At 31.5% G+C, this 25,853-nt stretch overlaps 4 protein-coding genes across 7 annotated transcripts; all 4 read right to left on the bottom strand.

The window, feature by feature from the left end:
* Window positions 1–630: 630 nt before the first annotated feature.
* On the bottom strand, window positions 631–3,674 carry LOC110622873 (probable E3 ubiquitin-protein ligase LOG2). Its single transcript, XM_021767564.2, has 3 exons — window positions 2,951–3,674; window positions 1,204–1,696; window positions 631–1,027 (listed from the first exon to the last, which is right to left on the bottom strand). Exons 1-3 carry the CDS (start codon window positions 3,412–3,414, stop codon window positions 911–913), a joined length of 1,074 nt encoding a protein of 357 aa, XP_021623256.2. The 5' UTR covers window positions 3,415–3,674; the 3' UTR covers window positions 631–910.
* Window positions 3,675–14,079: 10,405 nt separating this feature from the next.
* Window positions 14,080–15,513, bottom strand: LOC110623215 (V-type proton ATPase subunit G1). 4 transcript variants are annotated; one of them, XM_043960248.1, is made up of 4 exons: window positions 15,385–15,513; window positions 15,016–15,109; window positions 14,606–14,706; window positions 14,080–14,397 (listed from the first exon to the last, which is right to left on the bottom strand). In XM_043960248.1, exons 2-4 carry the CDS (start codon window positions 15,101–15,103, stop codon window positions 14,254–14,256), a joined length of 333 nt encoding a protein of 110 aa, XP_043816183.1. In that variant the 5' UTR covers window positions 15,104–15,109; window positions 15,385–15,513; the 3' UTR covers window positions 14,080–14,253. The 4 variants fall into 4 exon arrangements, with proteins under 4 accessions (XP_043816183.1, XP_043816184.1, XP_043816182.1 ...); XM_043960249.1 differs by having other exon boundaries at window positions 15,016–15,122; window positions 15,385–15,486; XM_043960247.1 differs by lacking the exon at window positions 15,385–15,513 and adding an exon at window positions 15,262–15,371 and having other exon boundaries at window positions 15,016–15,122.
* A 270-nt stretch (window positions 15,514–15,783) lies between these two features.
* Window positions 15,784–17,270, bottom strand: LOC110621983 (aquaporin PIP2-4). Its single transcript, XM_021766305.2, has 4 exons — window positions 16,850–17,270; window positions 16,469–16,764; window positions 16,220–16,360; window positions 15,784–16,122 (listed from the first exon to the last, which is right to left on the bottom strand). The coding sequence occupies exons 1-4, from the start codon at window positions 17,157–17,159 to the stop codon at window positions 16,003–16,005; spliced, it is 867 nt and encodes a 288-aa protein (XP_021621997.1). The 5' UTR covers window positions 17,160–17,270; the 3' UTR covers window positions 15,784–16,002.
* A 7,221-nt stretch (window positions 17,271–24,491) lies between these two features.
* LOC110622184 (60S ribosomal protein L12) lies at window positions 24,492–25,269 on the bottom strand. Its single transcript, XM_021766606.2, has one exon. It carries the CDS (start codon window positions 25,134–25,136, stop codon window positions 24,636–24,638), a length of 501 nt encoding a protein of 166 aa, XP_021622298.1. The 5' UTR covers window positions 25,137–25,269; the 3' UTR covers window positions 24,492–24,635.
* Window positions 25,270–25,853: the final 584 nt, after the last annotated feature.

Here is a 25,853-nt window from a genome sequence, read left to right as displayed (position 1 = left end):
ATTGAACTTTGTTCTTGTGAAGACATCCGTTCTAAAGTTGCTGTGTGGTTGGGCACATAAGCATTTAATCTAAATAAACAACCATTTTCAGATGTTCTTTAGCAAATTCTTTGTTTTGTTTTGTTTTTTGTTTTTTATTTGGCAAATTGGGTTCTTTGATGTTTTTAATTCTGAATTAGAATTTGACAAGTTAAACCATTAGTGGTAGAACAAGAAGTGGTTGGGTGAGGAATGATATGCAGAGCTGAGTGCTATAAATTAATGTTCTAACTTCCAGTGCTATACAGATCATTGGCTTGTTGGGTCCAATTGTTTATGATTGGTCTCTTTTTGTATCAACTCACACAATTAGTGCTCACATGGGTCAACAGCTGTACTGCTCTCATTTTCAACCAATATTTTCAATAAGAACTTTTCCCACTTCAAAAAAATAAGAGTGAGACTAAAAAATTTGTTTTCCAACCAATATTTTCCTTTCAAAAATAAGGAGTGAAAAATAAAATTATTTTCCTTTAAAATTTTCTTTCCTCCCTTACTTTTTCCCCTATCCAAACATGGCCTTAAAAAAGATTACATTTTAGATCTCTCTTGAATTTTAGTGAGTCATTCAAATAAGACTGCGAATCAACATCATCAAACAGGTGATTTTCCAATCAAACCAAGCATATTACTACATTTTCTCTGATTAATGAAAATTCATAGCTATTGTTATCAAGCTGAAGGCATTGGCTCTACTATTTGTGGCACAATAACCAGCATGTATCCCTGCCACTCTGCAAATTAAGTATAATTTCCTGTTTGATTATTAAACAAGAAAAATAGAGGGGGAAAAAGAAAGTGAAAGCCAAAAGTGGGGAGAAAAGTGCAAATAACAAACTACTATACAGCAAGTCAGGAGCAATTTCTCTCCTCATTCATCAGCCCCATTGTTAACCTTTATCTCTAAAAGCCTCTCTACTGGTTGTCTGCAAATTGGGCACCGATTTGTTTGATACCTCCAAACCTTTGCACATCCACTGCACATGCACTGCATCATAAAACAGAAGTTAGCCAAACATGTATCATCAACAAGATCTTTTATTTTCTAAATTCATGCCATTTAGGTAGAACAGATGAGATCAAATTATTGAGATTCTGTCTGAAATTCATAGGGGATAATGCACGAACAAAGATGCACTAAAGAGATGCAGGGAATTTACTTACCATGTGACGGCAGGGAAGGGCAGCCGTGTCCCGTGGTTCTGACAGGCAAATGACACATTCTTTTCCTGGGTCATTTGCATCAACATCACCCTCAACTGAATTTCCGATTCCATATATTTCCTGCATCTCATGCCTCATCCCATTCACCCACAAAATCTGCTTTGTTACTCTCAGCTGGTACTCGCCTTTCTCCTTCTCAAACACTGCTTGCGTAATCTGAGAATTCATGGTTCCAGATGGTTGGTTTCCTTCCTCTCCATTCAGATTAGGAGGGTAAGCCTCTGCCTTCACTGCAAGAGGATAGACATCCACCCCCTCTTTCATTAATTCTTTTTCCTCAAACACTGCTAAATCAATCCCAGTTCCAGAAGGCTGTCTGAATTTCTGGCTGAGACCTTGTTGGAAATTGACTGTCACTGGTGGAAGAAGGTTTTCTTTCATTGGTGCAAGGATACAATCCTCGCCTTCTTTTGCAAAGAAAATAATAGTCATGCTGTTTGAACAAATGAATGCAAATTTCATTAGAAATTAGTATCAAATAAAAAAATTAGCAAGATGTCCAAAAGAGGATCAAATACTTGATATTCTACCACGGCGTGGATCTAAAAACATAAGAAATAACTCCTATAAGAAATGATTAAACGGATTTTCTTTTTAATCAACTAGAGCTCATAACCAAGAAAATATATTCTCTAGAAAATTTTCACTATTCATCCACACGCAGGATAGAGAAAGTAGCACTAAAGCACACACAATAATATGACTAAATGTTAAAAGCCACAAAAAAAAAAAAAAAAAGGAATGATTCTAAGCAAAACAAATTGCATAGAAATGCCAGTTCACGATTCTGATCTCTGCTCAATATACCAATAGGCTTCCTCTAACAGTTATGCCAATTAAGAGATATTGTTACTTAAACTTCCAACACAAAAGAAATACTTAGTGTTATTTCACTACTTTTTATTTCATTAACACTCTTCCACCAGTATCTCAAAATGGAAACTCGGCATGTAGTAACATTTTCATTTCTTTCTCCAGGTCATCCAGACAGTAGACTTGGAATTTAATGCACTCCCAAGCTTGTAAATAAGGATAAAAATATCATCAAGAGAAGGATATCACGCCTTCTACGAGTACATGACTGAAGCCGAAAAGCTGATTTATGCAGCATAAAAATACATTTAAACTTCTGTTAGATGTGATTCTGTTGCAAAAGCCTTTACAGTAACACTCAACGGGAAAACCAATCCTCAGTCTCCCACCTTATTTGGGCAGAAAACTCTCCATAAATTCAACAACCAGTAAAAAATTTACACCAAATTCTATCCAAAGCAGGTTATGGAATAAGAAAGCTATTACTTGCATGTAATATGACCAAGAAAACATTCATTCTGAGCTTAATGGTGGCATCAAAGCACTGCCTTCCCAAAAGTTAAACACCTTTGATAGATGATCATTTATGAAAGTGACCAAGTTCACTCCGAAATAAGGTCTTCTAAACTAATATGAACTAAGAGTCTCAAGTAGTCGACAAAAGAAGCTCTCCTCTAGTGGAATTTAATAAGGCAATCAAGTACACCTTCAAAGTCTAAGAGTCAAACCTTTCCAAAGTCAAATAATGAAAACAGAACAAAAAATCTTTCCTAATGGCTACAAAGAAAACCTGATGCATCATAGAAATGACAGCTACAAGGTTTCAGTTGGGAATCACAGAAGAGCAATTGAAAATAAAAGCTTTGACCCTTACCTTCCGGCAACATTAGCATCAAAAGTGAAGGCAACAAGAAACCTTCCTGGGTTTTCCACGTCTGGCTCAAGCCTCAAACTTTCCTTCTTCAAATTAACATCGTTTCTTATAGTCACAGCCTTCTGATACTCCACGTAAGGCGCCATAGGCGCCATCATAGGTCCACATGGGTACCTGCCACCAACCCAATGAGCAGGGTCGACGCGGTGGTGATGATCATAAGGGACTGGCAACGGCACAGGCATGGCCGATGGAGCCGGCGGACGGTGGTACCCCGGGTACTGGTAGTAAGGTGGTGGATTAAGATTTGGGTATTCAGAAGGGTAAGGAGTCGCCGCAGCGAATACGTACCGGTTAGCGGTGATTTCCGGCTGTGGAGGTGCTGGTGGCGGAGGAGTTGGATGTCTCCGGCGGCTCCCGTACCTCCGTCGTCCGTGGACACCGCTGCTACCGATATTGCCCATCAGTGGTTCCTTTTTTGCCTAGTAATTCAGTAATAAAACAGTAAACAAAATGGAAAATTCCAGTTTTGTTTTGAATAGAAAGAAAGAGACAGAGAGTGGATCTGAAGCAAGAACAATGGTTTTACAAGAAAAGGGAAGGAAACGTTTTCGTCGCCGGAAAAGAAAGGAGAGAAAAGGGTAGGAATCTGGAGGTGGGTGGGTGGATTGCGTAAAGCTCAACCCAATGCACCCTCCATCACGAGGGATGGAGATTATGCGAAGTTGGCTGCTTTTTATCAATAGTTAAATATTATAAAAAAAAAATTAAAATACTTTTTATGCGCGAAATTAATCAGTATTTTTTTATAAAATTGAAAAAATAATTAATATATTTTTTAAATTATAAAAATTAAATAGTAAAAATTAAAATTTATAAAAAAAAATCAATTAGTAAATTTTTTAAAGTGCAGGAGATATTTTAATATATTTTTTTAATATTAAAAAATTTTTAAATATTATATTCAAATAAAATTATTTTTATAGTGATAAGTGGTTGGATCCATATTTAGACGGAAGCAGAAGGTGGAAAAAAAATACTGAAATTATAAAATATTTATAATTTCATTTGTTACAGTGATACTTATAGTTATATTCGTAATTAAAAAATATAATCGAATTAATTATAACTTAATGAGTTAAAATAAATTTTATTTTATTTTTTAACTTTAGTCACTTCGTTATATCATTAATAATAATTTAATTTTTATATTTTACAAATTAAACTATTTAATCTTTAAATTTTACTTTTATTACACACTTAAGTCTTTTTATCCGTCCCTTCTTTAATTTTAAAATTAAATTACTATTTAATTCTTCAATAATATAACTATTTGTAATTTCATCCCTCAATATTATATTTAATAATACTTTTATCCTTTATATTCATCTCTCACTCTTCTTGCTTCTCTCCCTCTCAATATCTCTCTTAATTGTAAGAGAATAGTGATAAAAATAAAGACAAAATTAATAGATAAAATTATGATTAATTGTAAAATTGAGGACAAAATATCATAAATAGCTATATTATTTGAAGATTAAATAATAATGTAATTCTAAAAATAGCAGAAAGTAGGGAATTAAATAATAATGTAATTCTAAAAATAGCAAAAGGATGGTGATTAAGGCTCTATTTTTTTATGAAAAATATTTTTTTATTTTTTAAATATTTAAAAAACTCAGAAAAAATTAATTAATAAATTAATTAATAGAGAATATTTTTATTTTAATTAATATTTTAGAATGAAATGTAGGGTTTAAAGAGCTATTTAGACTATATCAGGAGTTTTAACCAATATCATTTGTTAAAATGAAATAAGAAAAAAAAAATAGAGGAGTTTTAACCAATATCATTTGACTAAAACGAAATAAAAAAAAATAGATTAAAAAACGAAAAATCTTATTATAATTTCTCAAAATGAGTTTTAATAATTAAGAGATGTTATTTATAATAAAAATAAAATTTTAATATGTAAAATTATGAAAATATTTAAAATATTAAAAAATAATTAAAATATAAAATTAATTTTTAAATATGAAATTTTCATATTCAATTTTGTGATAAGACCTGTAAAATTATGAAAATATTTAAAATATTAAAAAATAATTAAAATATAAAATTCATCCCTAAATATAAAATTTTCATATCAAATTTTGTGATAAGACCTGCAGCTTTCATCACACTTTTAAAAGTCGTACATCTTGAAATTTTTTTTTCAAAAATTTATCGTGGATCTCTATCAAATGTCGATAGTAAAAATTAAGTTCAATTTAAATTTTACGTAAAGTTCAAAACTTCATGACATTATTATTAATTATAAAACATTATTATAAAAGGTAGATTTTAATTTAAAAGTTTCAATTATTATATTAAAAATTAAAAAAAAAAAGACATTTGAAAAGGACAGCAATGAATGGGAGAGAATAGTGTTTTTTTTATAAAAAAAAATTAACATTATATTTAATTTAAATGAAATAAAGATCAATGGATTCCATTGAGTGTTGTCCACTAAATGTAGTGATGATGAGAGCAAGTACTCCTCCACTACATTATAATTTATAAATATACTATATATATATATATTCATTTCATTGGTATTTTAGGCATCATTGCCTAGCTAGTGATTTTTCTTTTTAAATTTATTTATTCCCCATAATTGAGTTGACCCAACCAAGAAAATGGGCTTATTTACTTCTATAAATTCAATATGCATTATTACTAATAAGATGGATATTTTTACATTAACCTTTCATTTGGTTCAGATGTGGTAAGGTTAAATATATATATATTTATATATATATTTGAATTATTTTGTAAATTGCTGTATATGTTGTAACCGATTTACTTATGTGATAAAGCTATACACGACTATATACTTGTATTAGATACATTAATAAAATATAAGTTGAGAATCCCTCTAAACATCAACTGCTTTATAGTATCAAAGCCATAGGGCTTCACAACAGCTTTTATTCTTTCCCTTCATCAATTCGTTGTTATAGTTATAGAACATTCTTCTACTGTTACTAGTCTTATTTCTTCTCCTTCTGGTTCTCAAATCGTTACTGCCCCTTCCCTACAAATTCCAAATATTTCTCAATTTCTTTCTATCAAGTTAACTTCAGCCAACTATTTAATTTGACAAGCTCAAAGCCATTGTTTCATGGTTATCGATTAGCATCCTATATTGATGGATTGGTAAGCTCTCCTTCTCAATTTTTGACCACCGGTGAGAGGAATCCAGCCTATGATGAGTGGTTCTATCAAGATCAAATAGCGAAAAGCTGCATTAATAGCTCAGTTTCTGAATCTATTTTTCATCACATAATCTGATGCACAACAGCCAAGGAGGCTTGGGACAAGCTTGCTGGTCTATACTCCACGGGTTCAAAAATGAAAATCCAACAGTTACATAAGCAGCTCAAGCGCTTAACTCGTGGTTCAGATAGTATAGATACATATATGCGCAAAGCTCGCTCTATTTGTGATCAATTGAATGCCTTGGAGAGTTTTATACTAGAAGAGGCCCTTGTTTGTGATGTTCTTGAAGGATTGGGTGTTGAATATCGTCCTTTCACTCGTGCAATTGAAGCACGGAATACTCCTATTGGTTTTAATGAATTGTATGCCTTGTTATTGAGTGAAGAATCTCAGCTGCAATTTGATTCTCTTAGCATCAGTTCTGCTGTTCCACCTACTGCTCAATATGTTAATGCTGGGTGTGGTGGCAATTCTGGACGATCACGAGGTGGTCGTGGCAATCGTGGACGTGGAAATTATTTTCAGAATTCTAGACGTGGTCACGGTGCTGGTCATGGAGAAAATAATTCGGTTTCTTCTCAAAATCTGGTTTGTTACAACTGCAATGGAAATAATCATGTAGCCCGCCAATGCCCCTTCTCTAAATCCTACTTGCAAGCCCATACTACCAAAGCTGAACCAGAAGCATCAAATATATGGATAGTAGATTAGGAGCTAATTATCATTTGGTTGCTAATCAGGAGCACATCAATCATCCAGTTCCTGTGCCTGCCAATATTGCCCTTACAATAGCAGATGGTAAAACTCTTCCAATCCTTTCTCGTGGATCTTCTGTTTTGTCTATTAATAGTCATTCTTTTGTATTTGGTAATATTTTGTATTCACCTGCTATTGCTAAAAATTTATTGTCTGTTTCTGCTTTTAATAACTCTTTTGTTGAATTTTTCCTTGATACTTATTTTGTGAAGGATATCCCTACGAGACAAGTGCTTTACCAAGGCCAGAGTAAGGATGGATTGTACTTCTTACCTATATCACTCGTGCAATCTTTCTCTCCCAAAGCATTTCCAACTAGTGTTTTGTTGTGGCATGAGCGTCTCGGCCATGCCAATTTTAGAGTTGTTCAAGATGTTCTTCATGCAAATAAAATTTCTTTTGTTTCCAATAAATATTTTGATAATTGTCATGCTTGTAATGTGAGTGAATCACATAAGTTACCATTTCCTGAGTCTAATTATCGAGCAAAATAACCTCTTGAATTGATTTGTTCAGATGTTTGGGGGCCATCTCTGATAGTCTCTATTATGGGTATCGATATTATGTCGTATTTTATGATCATTATAGCAAGCATAGTTGGTTGTATTTTCTCAAGCAAAAGTTTGATGTTTTTTCTTTATTCGTTTAATTTCGAAAATTAGTCGAAAAATATTTTGGTCTGCCTATTAAGAGTTTTCAATCAGACTGGGGAGTGAGTTTCGATCATTGACTAAATATTTGCAAGAGAATGGTATTACATAGTTTATATCTTGTTCGCATATGCAAGAAAAAAATGGTTGTGCAGAAAGAAAATATAGACATATTGTAGAGCTAGGTCGAACATTGTTAACCCATGATTCTGTTCCTTATTCTTATTGGACCTATGTTTTTAATACGTTTGTTTATACTATAAATCGCTTGCCATCTTTTTCAAATCAAAGCACTCCATTTGAGCTTCTGTTTCATACTAAACCCAATTATGATGAGTTAATGGTTTTTGGGTCTTTGTGCTATCCATGGTTGAAACCATATACTTCGCATAAATTAGCACCTCGGTCTTCTAGTTGTGTTTTTTGGACTATAGTAAGGTTCACAAAGGGTATACATATCTTGAAATTTCTACTGGTAGAATGTTTATCTCATGTCATGTTTTGTTTTATGAACAGGTGTTCCCTTTTAAGAAGCCAAATGATAATTGCTCTAAAACGACTGACCCCATGGATTCTTCTCCTACATCTGTTCCTCTGTCGCCAATTCCCTTAGTCAACTAGAATCATTTGGGTATTTTGGGTGCAGCACCAAACCGCAGCGCTACTACTATTTTTAAACCTCAAACAACACCACCATTTCACTTAAGGCCACACACCAAACCATTAGTCCAGACTCGCACTTATCTGACCCAGACCCGCACTCAACAACCCATCTTGACTCAAATCCGAAAACACATATTCAATCAGATCCATCTACTCAACCCGACCCACCAACACTTACTCTCCCAGACCCACATATTTCGCCAATACGCACCAACTTGATAACATCTCCCACCTCTGACTTACACCCAAACGAAACCAATCCAAACCTACTAGTCTCTGCTACACAACCAATTCGTTCTACAAAGACTCATGCCATGGTAACCCGACAACAAACAGGAAGTCTGCAATTGAAATTACCTTGGTCGCCGCAGTTTAATGTTGTTTCGATTTTATCTTCCGTTCCCACTTCCTACACACAAGCAATTCAGAGTTCTCATTGGAGGGAAGCAATGATTCATGAATTAAATGCTCTAATTCAGATCGGAACCTGGGAGCTAGTACCACAACAGAAAGCTTAGAATATTCTTGGCTGCAAGTGGGTCTTTAGAATTAAACAGAAAGCTGATGGCAATGTTGATCGTTATAAGGCGTGTCTTGTGGCTAAGGGCTTCTAACGTCTCGGTATTGATTATTTTGAAACTTTTTCACCGGTGGTAAAGCTAACAACCATTCGAGTTATTTTCTCTCTAGTTGTTTCACATGGTTAGGTAGTAAAACAATTGGATGTATCCAATGCCTTCTTACATGGTGATTTGGAGGATGAAGTGTTTATGGAGTAACCTCCTAGTTTTTAAGATAAATCAAAGCCAGATTATGTTTGTCATCTTCGACGCTCGTTGTACAGTCTTCGTCAAACACCTCGACAATGGTACAAACTTCTCTTCTCTGCTTTACTAAAATAAGGATTTTGAGTCTCACCGGCAGATCCTTCTCTTTTTCATTATGAGAAAAATAATATTACATTATTTGCCTTGGTATACATAGATGATATCTTGTTAACAGACACAGATATATTCATAATACAGCAGATTATTGTTTCTTTACAGTCTGAATTCATGTTCAAAGATTTAGGCAGGCTAGAATACTTCTTTGGTATGGAGGTGACATGGACTGAATCTGGTCTTTTATTAACACAACTAAAATATATCTTAGACTTACTGACAAAGGCGAAAATGACAGATTGAAAGTCTATTTCAACACCTGCTATGACACAAGAGAAAGTAGATGAATATGGTTCGCGGTTTTTAGATCCAACTTTATACAGAAGTGTAGTTGGGGGTTTACAATACCTTAGCCTAACTCAACCAGAGGTATGTTTTTCGGTTCACAAGACTTTCCAATTTTTACATGCTCCAACTGATGCCAATTGGACTTATGTCAAGAGGATTTTACGTTATTTAAAAAGCACGATTGATTATGGTCTTCACATATCAAAATCTTTGTCAACAGCCTTGAATGTATATATTGATACAGATTGGGCTAGCAATGTTGATGATCGAAAATCCACCACAAGATTTGCTATATTTATGGGTAAAAATCTTATTTACTGAAATTCTAAGAAATAACAAACATTTGCTCAATCTTCGACTAAGGCTGAGTATCGAGCAATTTATTTAGCAGCATTAGAGTTAACATGGATACAAACTTTGTTACATGATATTGGGTATTCTTTGAAGCAAACACCCAATTTATGGTGTGATAATATTAGCGCCACATATCTCTCGGTAAATCCTATATTCCATGCTAGAACAAAGCACTTGGAAGTGGATTTTCACTTTGTTCATGATAAAGTTCAGAAGAAGGAACTCACCGTTCAGTTTATTTGTTCAAAGGATCAATTAGCTGACATTTTGACCAAACCGTTGCCCAAACTTCGATACCATGCACTCATGAACAATTTGAAAATTTGATCATCAATCAAGGATGCTCGAATTGAGGGGGCTGATAAGGTTTAAAATATATATATATTTGAATTATTTTATAAATTGCTTAGGTATTTGTTGTAACTGATTTACTTATGTGATAAGGCAGTGCAAGACTATATACTTGTATCAGATATATTAATAAAATACAAGTTGAGAATCACTCTATACATCGACGGCTTTAAAATGGTTATTGATTTACTTTTGAAATTTAATTTAGTTTCATAAAAATATTTTTTAAAAAATTTTAAAAAAATTATCAACCAAATAGATAGAATTTTAAACCGCGAAATATATTACTCAAACTATTCAAATAATTTAATGCTTAATGGTCTCATAAATATTTGCAAAGAGCCATATCTCAGAATATATAGAATTCAACATATTAAAGAATAAGCATAATGAAGCCATTAATTAGTTTAATTGATGATTTTAGAATTTTATTATGACTCTAACTCTTATACAGATGATAATCATGATAGAAGAAAATTCAGTCACGATTTAACTACGAGTCTATGGTTATTTCTAACTTTTAAATATAAATAGTATATAACCATTAAATATGATTATTATTATTTTATTTTATTGTTACGTTACTCTTCAAAGTTTATTTTTAAGCATCAATGTGATTATGATAGCAAATCCAATGACTATCATTACTTTTCTTATAGGATTGATCAGGGACACGAATTTAGCCATAGAAACATCAATAATCCACTAAAATTACCCTAATTGATTTCAAAAAGGCTAAATTGGACACCTTTTATGTTTTGAGACTCAATTTATATATTTTTGAAAATTAGTTTAAAAGAGGAGTGTCTAAATTCAAGTACATTACCCTTATCCTACTTTAATATAAAATTCAACACACCTCTTCATGCTCAAAAATTACACAAAAAGCATAACACATCTACGGGAGGTCCAACAATCGGTTGAGAGGCTCTGGTAACATATTTCGAGTCAAATTTAACCTACTCTAAAAGATAGCTCAAAAGAGAAGTGTCTAGTTGGGTGAATTAAATTTAATCCAAATTTAATATGGTATTATAACTTATCTTAAATTTACTTTCGAATGAATTAGATATAATTCAAATTTAATATGATATTATAATTTCCTGATATTAAGCCTCATGTTCCAATATAATTTTAATATAATTATGAGTGTGAGTAGTGTATTAAATTTCACTGACTACTTTTAAGATGAGTTAAGTTTAATCCAAATTTATCAAGTATCAATAATAATTGGATATCAATATTAGAATAAATGTGTGGTAATTGGGAAAATGATTTTTTCGTTATTTTTTATAAATATTAAATTAATTATTTCAACCTATTGACAAATCGATGTCAATATTATGAGATTTCATTTTCAAATTTTAATTAAATTAAAAATGGCATAATTTCTTCGATATTATTGCCCAAAAATTTTAATTAAATGTGGAAAATTGAAAATAAAATTCATAGTTAAAATTCATATGATTATTTCATATTGATTTTATTAATGTAATTAAACACATACATAATATTTATTTCTTTTGTTGTTGACTGCATATATAGAACAAACAAGGAAATAAGTATCAGTGGAAGTCAAATCCAAGTCTATGGATTTATACCTTTCTCATTCTTTAACTATGGACTTGGACATTTAATTTATTTGATTCTATTTATATTTTAAATCCAAAATTTTACTTTTTTCAAAATAATTATAATTTTATGATTATTATTTAAATCACCATAAATTTATGTTTGGAAAAATAAAAATTCAATTTGAGTTTATAAAATAAATTACATATGTTTTTAACCATTTAGATTAAGCACCATAAATTTGTGCCTTAAATATAAACTAGACTTAAATATTTATTTTTGATTAAAACCCAAAGACTCCCAATTTAGAAATCTAAATTAATCAATGAAATTTTGTTAGATAAAAATACAAAGATGAATTAAGAAACAAAATTCAAAAAATTCTTAGCCACATATCATAAGTTGTAATTTGATTTCGAAATTTGGAGTACTTCTGTTAGAAATTACCAGTGGATTATATGCTTATGCAAGCTCTTAATGTGAACTTCCCATAAGAAGAAGCTCTTGTGTTCTTGATGGTGAGCCTTCTTTCTGTACAAGAAACAGCCAGGCTCCGGCCACAAATGTCAGCCGCCGTGTTGCATAATGCAACTGACATCCGAAATGTTCAGATCATCTCCTCAACCGGACTTTTATCAGATCCTAAAGATATCAGAGAGCATCAGAAACACACATTCGAAAGCTCATCCTTCAGGGTATCAACCATGATAAGCTACGTACTACAGCCTATTTTTAGCCTCTTATGACAGGGAAAGGGAAAGAAAAAATTGCTTTTGCTTCTTGTATGATGTCAAAAGGGAAAGAAAAAAAGGGAAAATTAAGTGTTCCAACTCTTTCTTCTTTTCTTAATAATTCCTCAGTGTGTAGAAAGTTGAATAGGAGAAGCTTTCTTTAATCATTTTCTTTGTCTTCTCTGCAGTAGCTATACAAATAAAACCTTTCTTCAACCATTTTATATGTTGTGTTTCCATAGCTTGAGGCAGATGGAGAATAAAAATATATTTATGCAAGCCTTAAAATCTTTCTGAAAAATAAATAGACACAGAAAGCAGGAAAGTTTGAATTATAGATCACAATTAACAGCTATATAAAAAAAATTAAAAAAATAAGAAAAGCAAAGAAAGAGATTCAGTCGAACTCTATGTAGAAAGCTGTTCTACACTATGAATTATTCCAAGATCCCTCTAAGGTCCTAGTCCAGATTTACCTTTGTTAACAAGGATTAAAGATTTGTGAGATTAAATGACTACATGAGAGAGATGTAAAAACCAAATGACTTGCAGCATGCATGGCTCCTCGCATGCCACCTGCGGAGGCCGCCACCAACTTTTTGATGAGCTTTGCAGGTGGCATACAGGGAGCCAGGCACACAATAAGTATCTAAAAACAGGAGTTTATATATATATATATATATATAAAATTTATTATGTGGCAGAGAAAGTTCAAACCATGAAGGGATAGTGATTGTAGCCGGCCACCAAGCGGTCACAATTTGGCAGTAACTTGGGACTTGAAATTGCCAACACAGTTTAGACGCTCCAGAGCTCAAGTTGCAGTGTTTAAGGGCATTGCAAGAGGAAAATCAGTCTCGGCTTCTTGGTGACTATTTCATGCCTTTTCCAGGTAGCTTTTGAGTTGGCAATTTGGCACATAGCAGACACAGCTAAAAGGATTCTTTTAACACAAAAAGCTTATTTTTTTGTATAGCTTTTTGGCCGTGAACTTGGTGAAGGTTGCAAGGTTGCGCTTGTGACCTTTAAAAGAGTAGTGAAGAAGCTCTGGGGAGATAGAGAGCAGATATATATTAGACTTGGCAATACTTTTGAGCCAACCCATTTTTGTTTTTGAGGATCTTTTGTTGTTTTTTTTTCCCCTCATTTCAAGTTCAAAAAGCAAATGGCTTTTCTTTCCTCTTCTGAAACTGTTTTATCTTAGAGTGTTTAGTTTAATTTGGATTCCTCATATCCTCTCCACCTGGATTTTATAAAGTGAAACTCATTACGTCATGTGGACCAGGCCAAGGGAATCTATAACTAATGCCACAAAAAGTTAATCTATGTAACTCGGTAACTAGTGAATATATCATACTTTAATCACAGAGATCAAGTTATTTTAGAATTTAAAAATTAGAGCCGTAATTATAATATAATAATTTGATAAACTACTTAGCTGTGTTAGTGACTAAAACCAATTATGTTCAACTTACAAGCAAAACTTGATGGCTTCTAATTAATATAATTAAGATGTTCTTTTAACAACTCAAACAAGAATGCCAACCGGACCCAAGAAAAACGCTTAGCATATGGCCTACAAGAAACGGCCAAAATTTCTATTATCATTATTGCTTCTAAAGACACTGAACTTGTAGAAGTATAGAAGAGGTGTAAGGTATTGGAAGAAAAAAGCTAAAACAAACAGATTATTTAATCACTTGCAAGTCCACCTTAACACCAAGGAACCAACAGAATTAGTTTGTAACAGTTGTGACATGCTTCAGTAGCATGTTGACAATGTCATGGGATACTCTACCAGACTCATTCTTCAAGTGACTGATTCTTGCCCCCGTCTCTTTTTCAAGCCGCTGCACATTAGAACTTGAATCTCCACTAGTCTTCAAGAGCCATGTGATCACAAACACATATACACAAACAAATAAATAAATAAGAGAGAAGTAAGCAAATATGCAGTGAATCACAGCCATATCACATGAAAACAACCAAGGGTAAATGCTTTCAAGAGCTTAATGTGCATGGAAGTTCATGATTTAAAGTTCTCTTTTATGGGCAAGTATAATGCAATGTAATAATAACTCATATTACCCCTTCAACTTTCCTCTGAAATTCATGCTCCAGTTGGACTCGATATTCACCAATCGCTCTATCAGCTTCTTCTTTGGCTTGTTTTAGTCTAGCCATTTTTGCTAAATTCATAAACCCAAACAGAAAAGTAATTAGGAGAAGAGACTTCATAAGTGAACATCCAAGCAAACTCCAATAACTATAAGAAAATACTTAACATATTTGGAACCTAAAAAGTTCAGTTTAAATTCTATTCTTTTCATCATACATGAGCCAAATTTCATTAAAATTAGCAGAATAATGTGAGAATCTTATGAAATTCATTTGTCCAAAACAGCCTCTAAATACATATGCTTTTACATAAAAATAGACAACGGATACATCTAACTAATCTTTTTTTTTCAGTTTTAATTTGAAGTTAAACAATTCACCATTTCTAGCATCATTGACAACTTGTTGAGCTTCTCGCTCTGCAGACACCAAATGCTGAATTCCACCTTGGTTCATATGAGCTTCCATGATTTCCTGAAATTCCACACTAAGTTTCAACAAATCAACAATCGATTAAAACAAAAATTATTTATATTTAAATAATACGATAAAAAAAAGAAGAAAATTGGAGATCATTTAAGCATCGAAATGGACAGATCCGATATTCAATTCAATGAAAAATTTACCAGAATTTTCTGGGACACCAAACAAGAAGAAAGCAAGAATATGGATATGATAATCGGAAATGGATCAAGATCGACAAAAAGAGTAGTGAAGGTCGCAGTTTCATGTAAGAGAAAGAAATATACCTCTCGAGTGTAGCAACGGAGATTCAGATAACAGCTGAGAGAGGAAGCCGCGTATGAAATTTCGTGCTTACAGAATACTGAGAGCTTAAATGACTTTATTAAAGGTTAAAGATGAGTTTTATTCTTGCCAAGGCAAAAAGACGACATCGTTTTATTTATTTAGTTATTTTACCTACCAGTTTAAATAAGAATTACCCATATTTATATAGAGAGTTTTGTTGATTTATCATACCATGTTGTATTCTATAATTTTTGGTCAATTACATGAATCAAAGCAATGACTCGGTCATCTCCTCTGTAGGATAACCAAAGCAATTTTCACAATCCACCACCAAAGGTTAATCCACTTATTAACCGAGTTTGTTCTCTCAACTTGCTGAATAATGGTCTAAATATTAGAGAAATAATTTTTTTTATTAGAGATTAACATCATCATGACTACAATGACCACAAAAAGGGAAAGGAAACAACATTTTGGGCACAAATAAAACCAAGTGCCCAAGCATCAAGCACACACACAAACATACATAATTAATGTACAAATTCCAAAGGCCCCAAAGCTTAAGGACCAGATAAAACTCTCAACTTCAGAAGCATAGAGAACATTTTCCCCCTGAATCATATGTTGGAACTGCTCCTGAATGATCCAAGAGCTTTAGCAGCAGATGCTCTCAAGATGTACTGATGGTAAAATGCAGCAATTGCAGCACCAATGAAAGGTCCAACCCAGAAAATCCACTGAAAATTAAATTAAAATTTTTGTAAGAAAGATAATTTCATGGGTTTAAGTGTCAGACCAAGAAAGAAAAATCATTTGAGAGGAGAAGCAACATACTTGGTCATCCCAGGCCTTGTCCTGGTTGTAGATCACAGCAGCTCCAAGGCTCCTAGCTGGGTTGATACCAGTGCCAGTGACTGGAATTGTGGCTAAGTGAACCATGAACACAGCAAATCCAATTGGAAGTGGAGCCAAGACCTATATATAAATCCAAAAATCCAAAAAAATTTTTTAAACCAATCTCATATTTTACCAGTTAATTAAGAAGAAGGATTATGATTTAAGAAAGAAAGAACAAGAACATACAGGAACATGGGAGTCTCTAGCGTTTCTTTTGGGATCAGTAGCAGAGAAAACAGTGTAGACAAGGACAAAAGTACCAATGATCTCAGCTCCCAATCCAGTGCCTGTGCTGTACCCATCAGCAAGCTCATTGGCTCCACCACCGTACCTATTATAATAAGCCTTTTGGAATGCCTTCACGAGCCCACATCCACAAATGGCACCCAAGCATTGAGCTACCATATACAATACAGCTCTCACCAGAGACACCTTCCTCGCCAAAAACAACCCAAATGTCACAGCAGGGTTTATATGCCCACCTATAACAAAAATCCCAAATTTAATTAGAACCCATATCATTTTTAGCTTCAGTAATGATGCTATTTTTAGGACAAGAACAATTACCTGAGATACCAGCAGTGCAGTAAACAAGAATAAAGATCATGCCGCCGAAGGCCCAAGCAATACCAAGAATTCCAACACCACCACATGCATCGGCGTTCTTGGTAGGGTCAGTTTGGCTCTTGTAACCAATCACAGTCAAAACAGTGATGTATAAAAACAACAGGGTAGCTATAAACTCAGCAATTATAGCCCTGTAAAACGACCACTGTGTGAGCTCCTCAGCATCTATCAATGGTGCGGGTGGAGGGTCATGGTAGTCCTTGGCTTGGAAATCACTTCCATGTCCTCCAACTTCAATGTCCTTCGCCATAGGGCAAGAATTTGGCAAGAGAAGAGGGTAGAGAAGATGAGAGTTCTGATAGTAGATAGTAGATACTAGATAGCCAAGAGATGTACGCTGTTGTGATGGAGTGTGGAAGTCGAAGGGGGTATTTATGGGTGTGAGTATTGAATATTGGGATTTTTTTTAATTTCGATTTTGATTAAAACCCAAATTTAGGATTTTAATTTAAAGACATTTTAGTATATTCTACTAATTTTATCTTTGGTTTATAGTGAGTATGAGAGGAGAGTGAGTGTTCTTTTTTCAAAAAAAAAAAAAAAGAATTTGATTTTCTCTCAATATTTTCAATTATTTTATATATTCTTTAATATATAGTACTTTATATTCTTTTTAATTATATTAAAATTATAAACCACTTTATTTTTTATCGATCCATTATTATTATGGTTTTATTGGTAATTATTATTGTAAATTTGATTAAATATATATTAATTAAAAAGAATTAAAATTAATTTTAATTATATATTGCATATAAAATTCATGAGTAGAGCTATAGTTTGATTATAAAATATTTTGGTGACGTGGTGGGTGATGGGCGACCAAACCGACCAAGAACGCCAATAATCATTCATTTGCCCTTCGGGAACCGCCCATACAACTCAGTCCAACTATTACCACAGCCGTTGATTCTCTCAACCACTCTTTGCAAGCCACGTCTGCATGTCCCCACAGACGCCACCAATCATTGCTAAGAACCAAAACTTCAATGCCTAATCACTATTCAATCACTACCCAATAAACACAAAAAGGATCAATAATATAGAAAAATCTCCTGGATGAAATTGAGCCACGTGTCGGTCTCTTGTTCCTCGTGAGGAAAACGTATTCGTTTTTTCCTTTTTTAAGGATTGATGAGTTAAATTGTCGGTTTTGTCTGCAGCTTCTTTATAATCTTGTCATGTGAAGGCTTTATCTTGTGAGCAAAAAGCAACACAAAGAATGTGAAAATTTTGAGATGCAAATCAATGATGTGAAAATTTTGAGATGCAAATCAATGAAACCCGATTTCAATTCTCAATTAAATAATTCATCTAAATTGAATCATAGTTAATGACTTAAATATTTTCTTATGGAGAGAGATTAAACTGTCAAAACATAATACAAGTTTAAGGTCCATCAGATTATTTTTAAATAAACTGATTTACAATTCAGACACATGAAACATAGTAAATAATTTATAGGCGTGGACCTAACAGAAAATAATTTAATTCAGTAATATAACGTGAGAGAGTAGTTAGTCTAGTTATTTCGCAGTCTTAACAGTACACGCGCCGAAAAAAATTAAATGACTATTTGATATGGAGAGGTATTTTAACGAGTTCGTACGTATAAATCTTAATAATAAAAATAGATGATATTATAATAGAAAAATAATTAGACGTTATTAATAAATAAAATAAAAAATTAAAAAAAATTACCATAAATCATATTTTTTAAATTTTAAATCATCAATAATTATAATTAAATTATCGTCAAGATTGAGATGTGAATTTTAAAACAAAACAAAAGGTGTTTAGAGCAAGTATGTTGCATATTGAGTTTCCTTCTCTTGCAAATTCGAAGTTGAAGACAAAATAATTGTCTTGCAATTAAAAGGAAATTAAAAAGAAACAAGTAGGCAGATTCAATGAATGTGTCAGATGAAAGACAAACTGAAAAATTGTGTTCAGTCTGAAATGCTTTATCATCAGAAAAAGGACTGGACCTAGATTTGTTCCACAACTCAATTATTAACAATTTCACATGTCTCTTATACTTTGTAGTTCATTACAGCACATGATTGAAATGTTTAATTTAGTCTTCTTTTTTATTTTTTTAATTTAACATATTTATCTTTTACATTTTTTAGTTAAATTTTTATAATAAAATTTTCCACACTCATTTACAAAATTAAAGAGTTAAGAAATAAAATTTTATTGTTTTTATTTTCTATTAATGAATGGTAGATATATAAATTTTATTTATTTTCCACCCATTCACTCTTTCAAGGCAGAAAAAAAAGTACACGCATTTATTATTTTTTATTATCATTTTTTCTCTTCTACGGAAAAATATTTTGTTTTAAATTTTCATTTTTCCTTTCATCCAAACATAACACTACTGTTAAGATAACCAAAGGAAATTGAAAGAAAAGCAACCAAACATTCCATTTAATTTTATTGTCCAAAAGATAATTTCTTTGGCGTAATTTATTTATGTAAGAAAAATTTTAAATGAATTTTTATAAAATTATATAAATTTTTTAAGAAAAATAAAAAAATTAGAATTAAATTGTCACAAAAATTTTTATTTACAAAGTTATCAAAAATTGCACAGATATCCCATTCAAATAATCAAGTTAAGTGACCCAAAAATCTCTGAGTCTGGTTATCTTCCTTATCCTCAGTCTCCTCTTCGACAGACAGCAACAGTCTCAACCCAGGAGAATTAGCAGTCTTGTAGAGAGGTATGAAAAGGCCTGGTGCAACTTCAACTCAACAATTCAAATCTTTTAACATGCTTTGGAATTTGAGGACTAGAGTCTAAGTTTGAAGACAAACTTAATTCCAAATGAAGATTGGCCACTTCTGTTTTGATTATCGCTGGACCTCTGGTGTTTGAACTGAAATCGAGTTCTCGTAAAATATATAAGTCCAAAACTCATTAGAGTCTATTAATAAAGTTGATTCATTAACACACCATTCAATTTAAAACTAAAGCAGGTCGGACTGATCGAAAGTTTAAACTTATTTAAAAGTAATCCTAATTTATTTAATGTGATGGATAGGAGAACATGTCCAATTATATCACGATTTTGTAAGCACGCTAAAATTAAATGGTCGTTTGACGAGAATGGACAGATAAATATATTTATATGTATGGTTCTGTATGATAAAAATAAATAATATTGTAATAGTATTACTGTTATATGTTATTAAAAAATTAAAAAATTCTTTCATACTAAATTTTTTGATATTGAAAATCAACTTCCTTTAGATCTCATATCATTATGTTTGTTATGTGTACACTATAGGATAAGGTAAGTCCTTGATTATTGGATCTAAACATTGTTTGTCTGATTTAAACAGCGTTTGAACACTCCTTAAAAAGCTAAACACACGTGAGAAATACGGTGGAAGTGGGAAAATCAAGTGAGGAATACGAAGCTGTAACACGTGGAAAAGGAAGTCACTATGCACTTCTTGGGAGGCTAAGCGTAATAACTCCTTTCGGGATTGGGGGTGGCCACCGACCTTTATCATTATATAGATGGGTCATTTTCACATTTTGAATTGAGAACTATAACCCTCAAAAATAGGCTTCACATCCAACACATACACGTGTCTTACGAAACAGGAGATCTTAGCTTCAAAAGCAGGCCATGTGTCAAGCTCATAAAAATTTTAGGATTAAAAATATAATTTTTCAACATTAAAATTTTCGATAAACAATACACAAATAAATTAGCGAAAAAATAAAAATTTATAATTTTTTTCATAAATTTATTTTAAAATCTTATATGAGGGATGTTGATATCTGTTTTAGTTTTTGTAATAAATTTATTTATTTTTAAAACTGTTTAGAGTAAGTGATTAATTTATCACCAATGAGCATGAAATCCAGCTAGTCATCACAAACTTGCCAAGTTTCTAAATACTTTCACGACTCATTGTAGACTATTTATTAATAAGCAAGTTGTGAGATTTATAAATACTTCTTTTATTCATTGTAGACTATTTCTTGATCTGCAAATTATAAAATAATTGGTACTATAATTATGTAATAATTATTTTATTTTTTAAATAAAATAAGTAATTTATTCATTAAACTACGTTATTGAGTTACCATATTTATTATGCTGATGTTATTATGATTATTGGTTAATGATATTTAATTGAAATCCCATATTTTTATGATAATAGGACTAGAAATTATAATTAAAATATTTCATTATGTAAATATATTTCTGAATTTAGTGTTTGATTTGATTTGAAAAGAGTTCAAATTAAATACTGTATACTTTTATGTAAACGTGAAAATTTAAAATCGTAACACCATAATAAATAAAAACTCAAAGAAAAAGGATCCATTCAAGTGAACTTTGACTCGCAAAACAAAACATTAACTCTCTCCGTTATTACATATTCCCAAAAGTTACTACAGAATACCCGCTTGATACTGAGCTAATACCTTAATTCCAAATACCTCCCATGCCGCTTGTCCTACACACCTCTAAGTTATTACAGACATTTAAAATTAATTTTTATTCTTTTTAAAGTGAATCACATCTCGGAAAAAAAAACTATAATCAATCCCTTCTTTAATTTTAAGCCATTTTGAACCTAAAGAACTGTTGACAGCTTTTTAGATTTTGCATAAATTCTATTGGATTGGCTTATAAATTGATTTGAATTTGATTTAACACAAATTCAAAATTTTCTTTCATTCGAATTCTCAATTTGAGTGATATTTTAAAATCATTATATTAAAAGAAATTTTAATTTTTATAATTATAATTATATTATAAAAGAAAAATATAAATAATTTACAAAATAATATTTAAAATTAATACATTAAAATAACAGTTACATGCATAATCTAGCTCGTACGTAATTTTGAAAAACACATAAAATATCATAAAAAATAAAAAAAAGTCATTAATCATTATCATCATCTTCTTCCTCAGTGATGGTCTCCAAAGCAGGAGAGTTAGAAGGCTTATGAGGGAAAATAATGGGAGGTGGAGCTACTTCATTCCATGAATGGAAACTTGGGATTTCTTTTGCCATTGAATACACTTACTACCCAAGATGAAACTTCAATGACTGAACGCTTCCTTTGATGGTATTGGAATAAGATAGAAGAGATTAGTACAAGATGAACAAAGGACAGGATAACAGAAACCTAATTGGGTGAGGGGGTTTTATAAGGGAAGATTGAAGAGGGAAACCCAAAATATCAACACATAAAATATCAAAGACAAACAAGTGGTTGGTAGTTTGCAAGTCCATGTGGCCAAATCATGGAATGATTGGTTTGTTGTCTAACATTGGAAATTTCCAGAATTTTTGGATACTTGAAGCCGCCTTCAACTGCCACGTGTAGAATCTTTGACGGATGCACTTTTTTTCAACAAAAATTTCTTCCAATTTAAAGAGAGACAAGGCAAGAAAATGCCTTGTGTACAAAAGACAAAGATGGAAAATGATTAATCCTCTCCACATTTTCATCCATTTAACTATTAATTAAAGCACTGAAATTTAGTCATATTAATTAATAATTTCAAAGTAAAAATTTACTTAACCTTAATTTATCCCGCCACCAAATCCGCTAATAGTTTAAGTCTCTATATCAATTCCTCTATCAAAAAATTCCTTAACTTTTGTTTGAAATTGTTAATTTTGATAGAATTCAGGAAAAAAAAAAGTAATTTTTTTTTAAAATTTTTATGTTTAATAAAACAAATCATATAAAAATTTAATTCTTTTGAATTTTTATAAAAATTAATTTTAAATTGAAAGTAAATCTTACCAAATTTATTAAATTTTGCAAGAATGATTTTACTTAAACCTATTTATATCAACATTATCTAATTAACTATTTTTTTTCTTTTATTTTTTATTTTTTTAATTTTAAATTTAATTCTTATTTTTTTAATAATTGCTCTTTAAAAATTAAATTAATTTAATATTAACTATAAATATTTAATGCATTTATAATTAATATTAAGAAATTTATTATATTATTTTATTATTTTTTTTTTAAAAATCTCAATATATATTTTTAATGGTATTTATAATATTATAAAATAATAATAATAATTTTTCAATCAATGTAATAAAAAAGTATTATACTTATAAAAATAAATATTTATGTTTAGCTTAAAAATAAAAAAAATAATGAATAGCCTAAATTAATTTAAATTTGTTTAATATAAAAGAGTTAAATTGAATTTCATTATATTTAAATTAATTTTAAATAAATAAGTTTTTTTATAAATAAAAAAATAAATACCAAACAAGGCTATTAATTCGAATTAATATACTTATCGTCCATAATACAAGTTTTATGACAAACCAAAATTTTGAACACATATTTAGATCACTAATATGTGTTCAAGTATATAAATTTATTATAATATAAAAACTAATAACATTTTTCATGAATGCTTTGGTATTAATATTAAAAATGATGTAATATGAAATCTAATTACACATACTATTCATAATAATTTCAACAAAACTAAACAATCTTTTTTTTATCATTTAATAGAGCTTGGCCAAAACATAGCTCTATGGTTCCAACCACAAAGGACATAATAACTGCTGCTGGGAGCACTGGCTTGCAACAGAAGAATTAAACGAGTCGCACTCGCAGCTCAACTCAAATGCACTGTAAGAGTACAATAGTTTGAGGTCCATCCAAAAAATATGACACAACACCCCCAAACAAGACACGCTTCAAAATTATTTTGAGATCCTGCCAAATAACAAGTCTAACTATGCCAATATTATAATGTGTTGTGTTGAGATTAATGGTCATATATAACATGTTATAGTTTTTTTTTTAAAATATAATCACAGGTATTAAAATGTAAAGTCCGAAGCACTTCATTCATAAGGATAAAATTCCCAACCTCACTTACAAGGGGGAAAAGTAAATCAATCATATTCCAACACTAGTTAATTTATGAGTGAAATCAACATTATGAATTGAACAATATTCCAATTATCATCCAAAACACTAGCATAAAGGACCATTTCTACATTTGCAAATTTGACAAGCACTAGACAAGCCTTTGTTCAACAAATAATCACTATTCACAAAAATTAAACCTTCAAACCGTTGTCCCTAAGGACACCAACCCAAAAAGGCTAGGAACCCAATCATTCCATCCAGGCAAACAGAATAAGAAACACCAGAGCCAACAGCAAGAATCTGGTGCCATGCATACTTATTAAAAGCCTATAATAACCAGGACTAAGTAGAATTCATCACTGCTGATTCATGGGTATCCATAGCCAGTAGTGTATATATATATAGTAATAGTTATATATAAAATCCTCAGAATTCAATAAATTCATATAAATCACAAAAAAGGAGATACCACTTACTGTTCCAGGACAACAGATCAAATCAGGTTGAACAGGGAAATACCCTAAAAACTTCAGTAGGATCCTTGTTCAAACTAGTACTCATAGAATGCTAAACATGAAACAATCTAGAGTAATCAATATAAAAAATTAAATAAAAAACCGTAGCTAGCAAACAAAAACCATTCATTCTATAGCTAAAATCAAAAGCATTAACCAAAAATGCTAAAATAATAAATATTACATCTCCTCATTCATATAAAACTTCAATAATTCATAGAACTTGCTATTGCCCTTGAACAAAAACCCAGAATCTGGAGCAACATTTTAAGAAAAAAAAAAAGCACAATTACCGATTCCTTCATTCCATTCAATCAAGAGGAATCTCGACTTCACCATCAGTAATCTCCTGCTGGAGGTCTTTCGGGTCCTTCCCATCGACAGTACACCCAACCGACACACAAGTACCCAATATCTCCTTCACGCTACCGCTCAAATCCTTAGCCATCGATCTAGGCCGCATTACCTTAGCAATCTCAATCACATCATCCAGAGAAATATTCCCACTATGCTTGATATTCTTCGTCTTCTTCCTGTCACGCTCAGGTTCCTTCAATGCCTTAATGACAAGAGCAGCGGCAGAAGGAACTACCGAGACCTTAGCCTGACGATTCTGGACAGTAAGCTTAACAGTGACACGTAAACCCTTCCAGTCCTTGGCTGTTTCCTTAGCAATGTCTTCACCAATCTTCTTAGGAGAGAGACCAAGTGGACCAATCTTTGGAGCAAGAGATGAAGCTGCTCCGACCTCACCTCCGGTGACCCTGACGAAAACGTCCACCACCTGACTTGGGTCGAACTTCGGCGGCATGGTTAGCTTTCAGATAATCAGATTGGGAATTCAGGGTTTTAATTGCAGGTGCGTAGGAAGGAGGCGCAGCGAGCAAAGTAGGGAACGTGAGAGTTTTTGAAGATATAAGGTGAGAGGGCTAGGGTTTAGCAGACAGGTGGAAAATGACAAAGCTGTCCTGGGGTTTCTCTATAGTTTCTTCATGACTTGTGGGCCTATTGGGCTTTTTATTATATTGGGATTACTCATGCATTTTTGTTTATGATTTCTAAGTTTCAATTATTTTTAAATTGAACTTTATTTTAAAAAATATATGATTTATTTTTATGTAACAATATTATTATTATTATTAAACTTCATTTATTCCATTTCAAAAAAAAAACTTCATTTATTTGTAAAAAAATAATTTATATTTAAAAAATATTTTATGTAAAAATATTTTTCAATATTTTATCAATATTTACTAAACAAAATATGTAAAATTAAATGAAATACATATTTTGTGATATAAAGTATTTTTAATAAGGCATAACAAGATTGGACTTATGAATTAATATTAAATGGTTTTTATTTTATAAAATTATGAGTTTTATTATATTTAAATATAACTTTTCTATATATAATCTTTATTTAAAGTATAAAAAAAGTGAAAATGTCTTGAATAATTCGAGTCCTAGAATTAATTATTTTGTAATGAAAAATGAAGATATTTGTCTTTTATTTTACAACTCATTGATT

This window comes from Manihot esculenta, chromosome 9, assembly GCF_001659605.2.
Source record: "Manihot esculenta cultivar AM560-2 chromosome 9, M.esculenta_v8, whole genome shotgun sequence".
Lineage (NCBI taxonomy): Eukaryota > Viridiplantae > Streptophyta > Magnoliopsida > Malpighiales > Euphorbiaceae > Manihot > Manihot esculenta.
The sequence above is the reverse complement of the archived record's forward strand: the minus strand, read 5'-3'. Positions and strand labels throughout refer to the sequence as shown.

Coding starts and splice junctions, on each gene's coding strand:
- LOC110623215 (XM_043960247.1), bottom strand. CDS start 15,365: ATGAAACTGCGACCTTCACTACTCTTTTTGTCGATCTTGATCCATTTC. Junction 15,123..15,261: donor TGGTGTCCCAGAAAATTCTG/GTAAATTTTTCA, acceptor GTTGAAACTTAG/TGTGGAATTTCAGGAAATCA. Junction 14,398..14,605: donor TTCAGAGGAAAGTTGAAGGG/GTAATATGAGTT, acceptor TGGCTCTTGAAG/ACTAGTGGAGATTCAAGTTC.
- LOC110622873 (XM_021767564.2), bottom strand. CDS start 3,414: ATGGGCAATATCGGTAGCAGCGGTGTCCACGGACGACGGAGGTACGGG. Junction 1,697..2,950: donor GATGCTAATGTTGCCGGAAG/GTAAGGGTCAAA, acceptor TTGTTCAAACAG/CATGACTATTATTTTCTTTG. Junction 1,028..1,203: donor CCCTTCCCTGCCGTCACATG/GTAAGTAAATTC, acceptor TTTATGATGCAG/TGCATGTGCAGTGGATGTGC.
- LOC110621983 (XM_021766305.2), bottom strand. CDS start 17,159: ATGGCGAAGGACATTGAAGTTGGAGGACATGGAAGTGATTTCCAAGCC. Junction 16,765..16,849: donor CTGCACTGCTGGTATCTCAG/GTAATTGTTCTT, acceptor TTTTTGTTATAG/GTGGGCATATAAACCCTGCT. Junction 16,123..16,219: donor ACAAGGCCTGGGATGACCAA/GTATGTTGCTTC, acceptor TTTAATTTTCAG/TGGATTTTCTGGGTTGGACC.
- LOC110622184 (XM_021766606.2), bottom strand. CDS start 25,136: ATGCCGCCGAAGTTCGACCCAAGTCAGGTGGTGGACGTTTTCGTCAGG.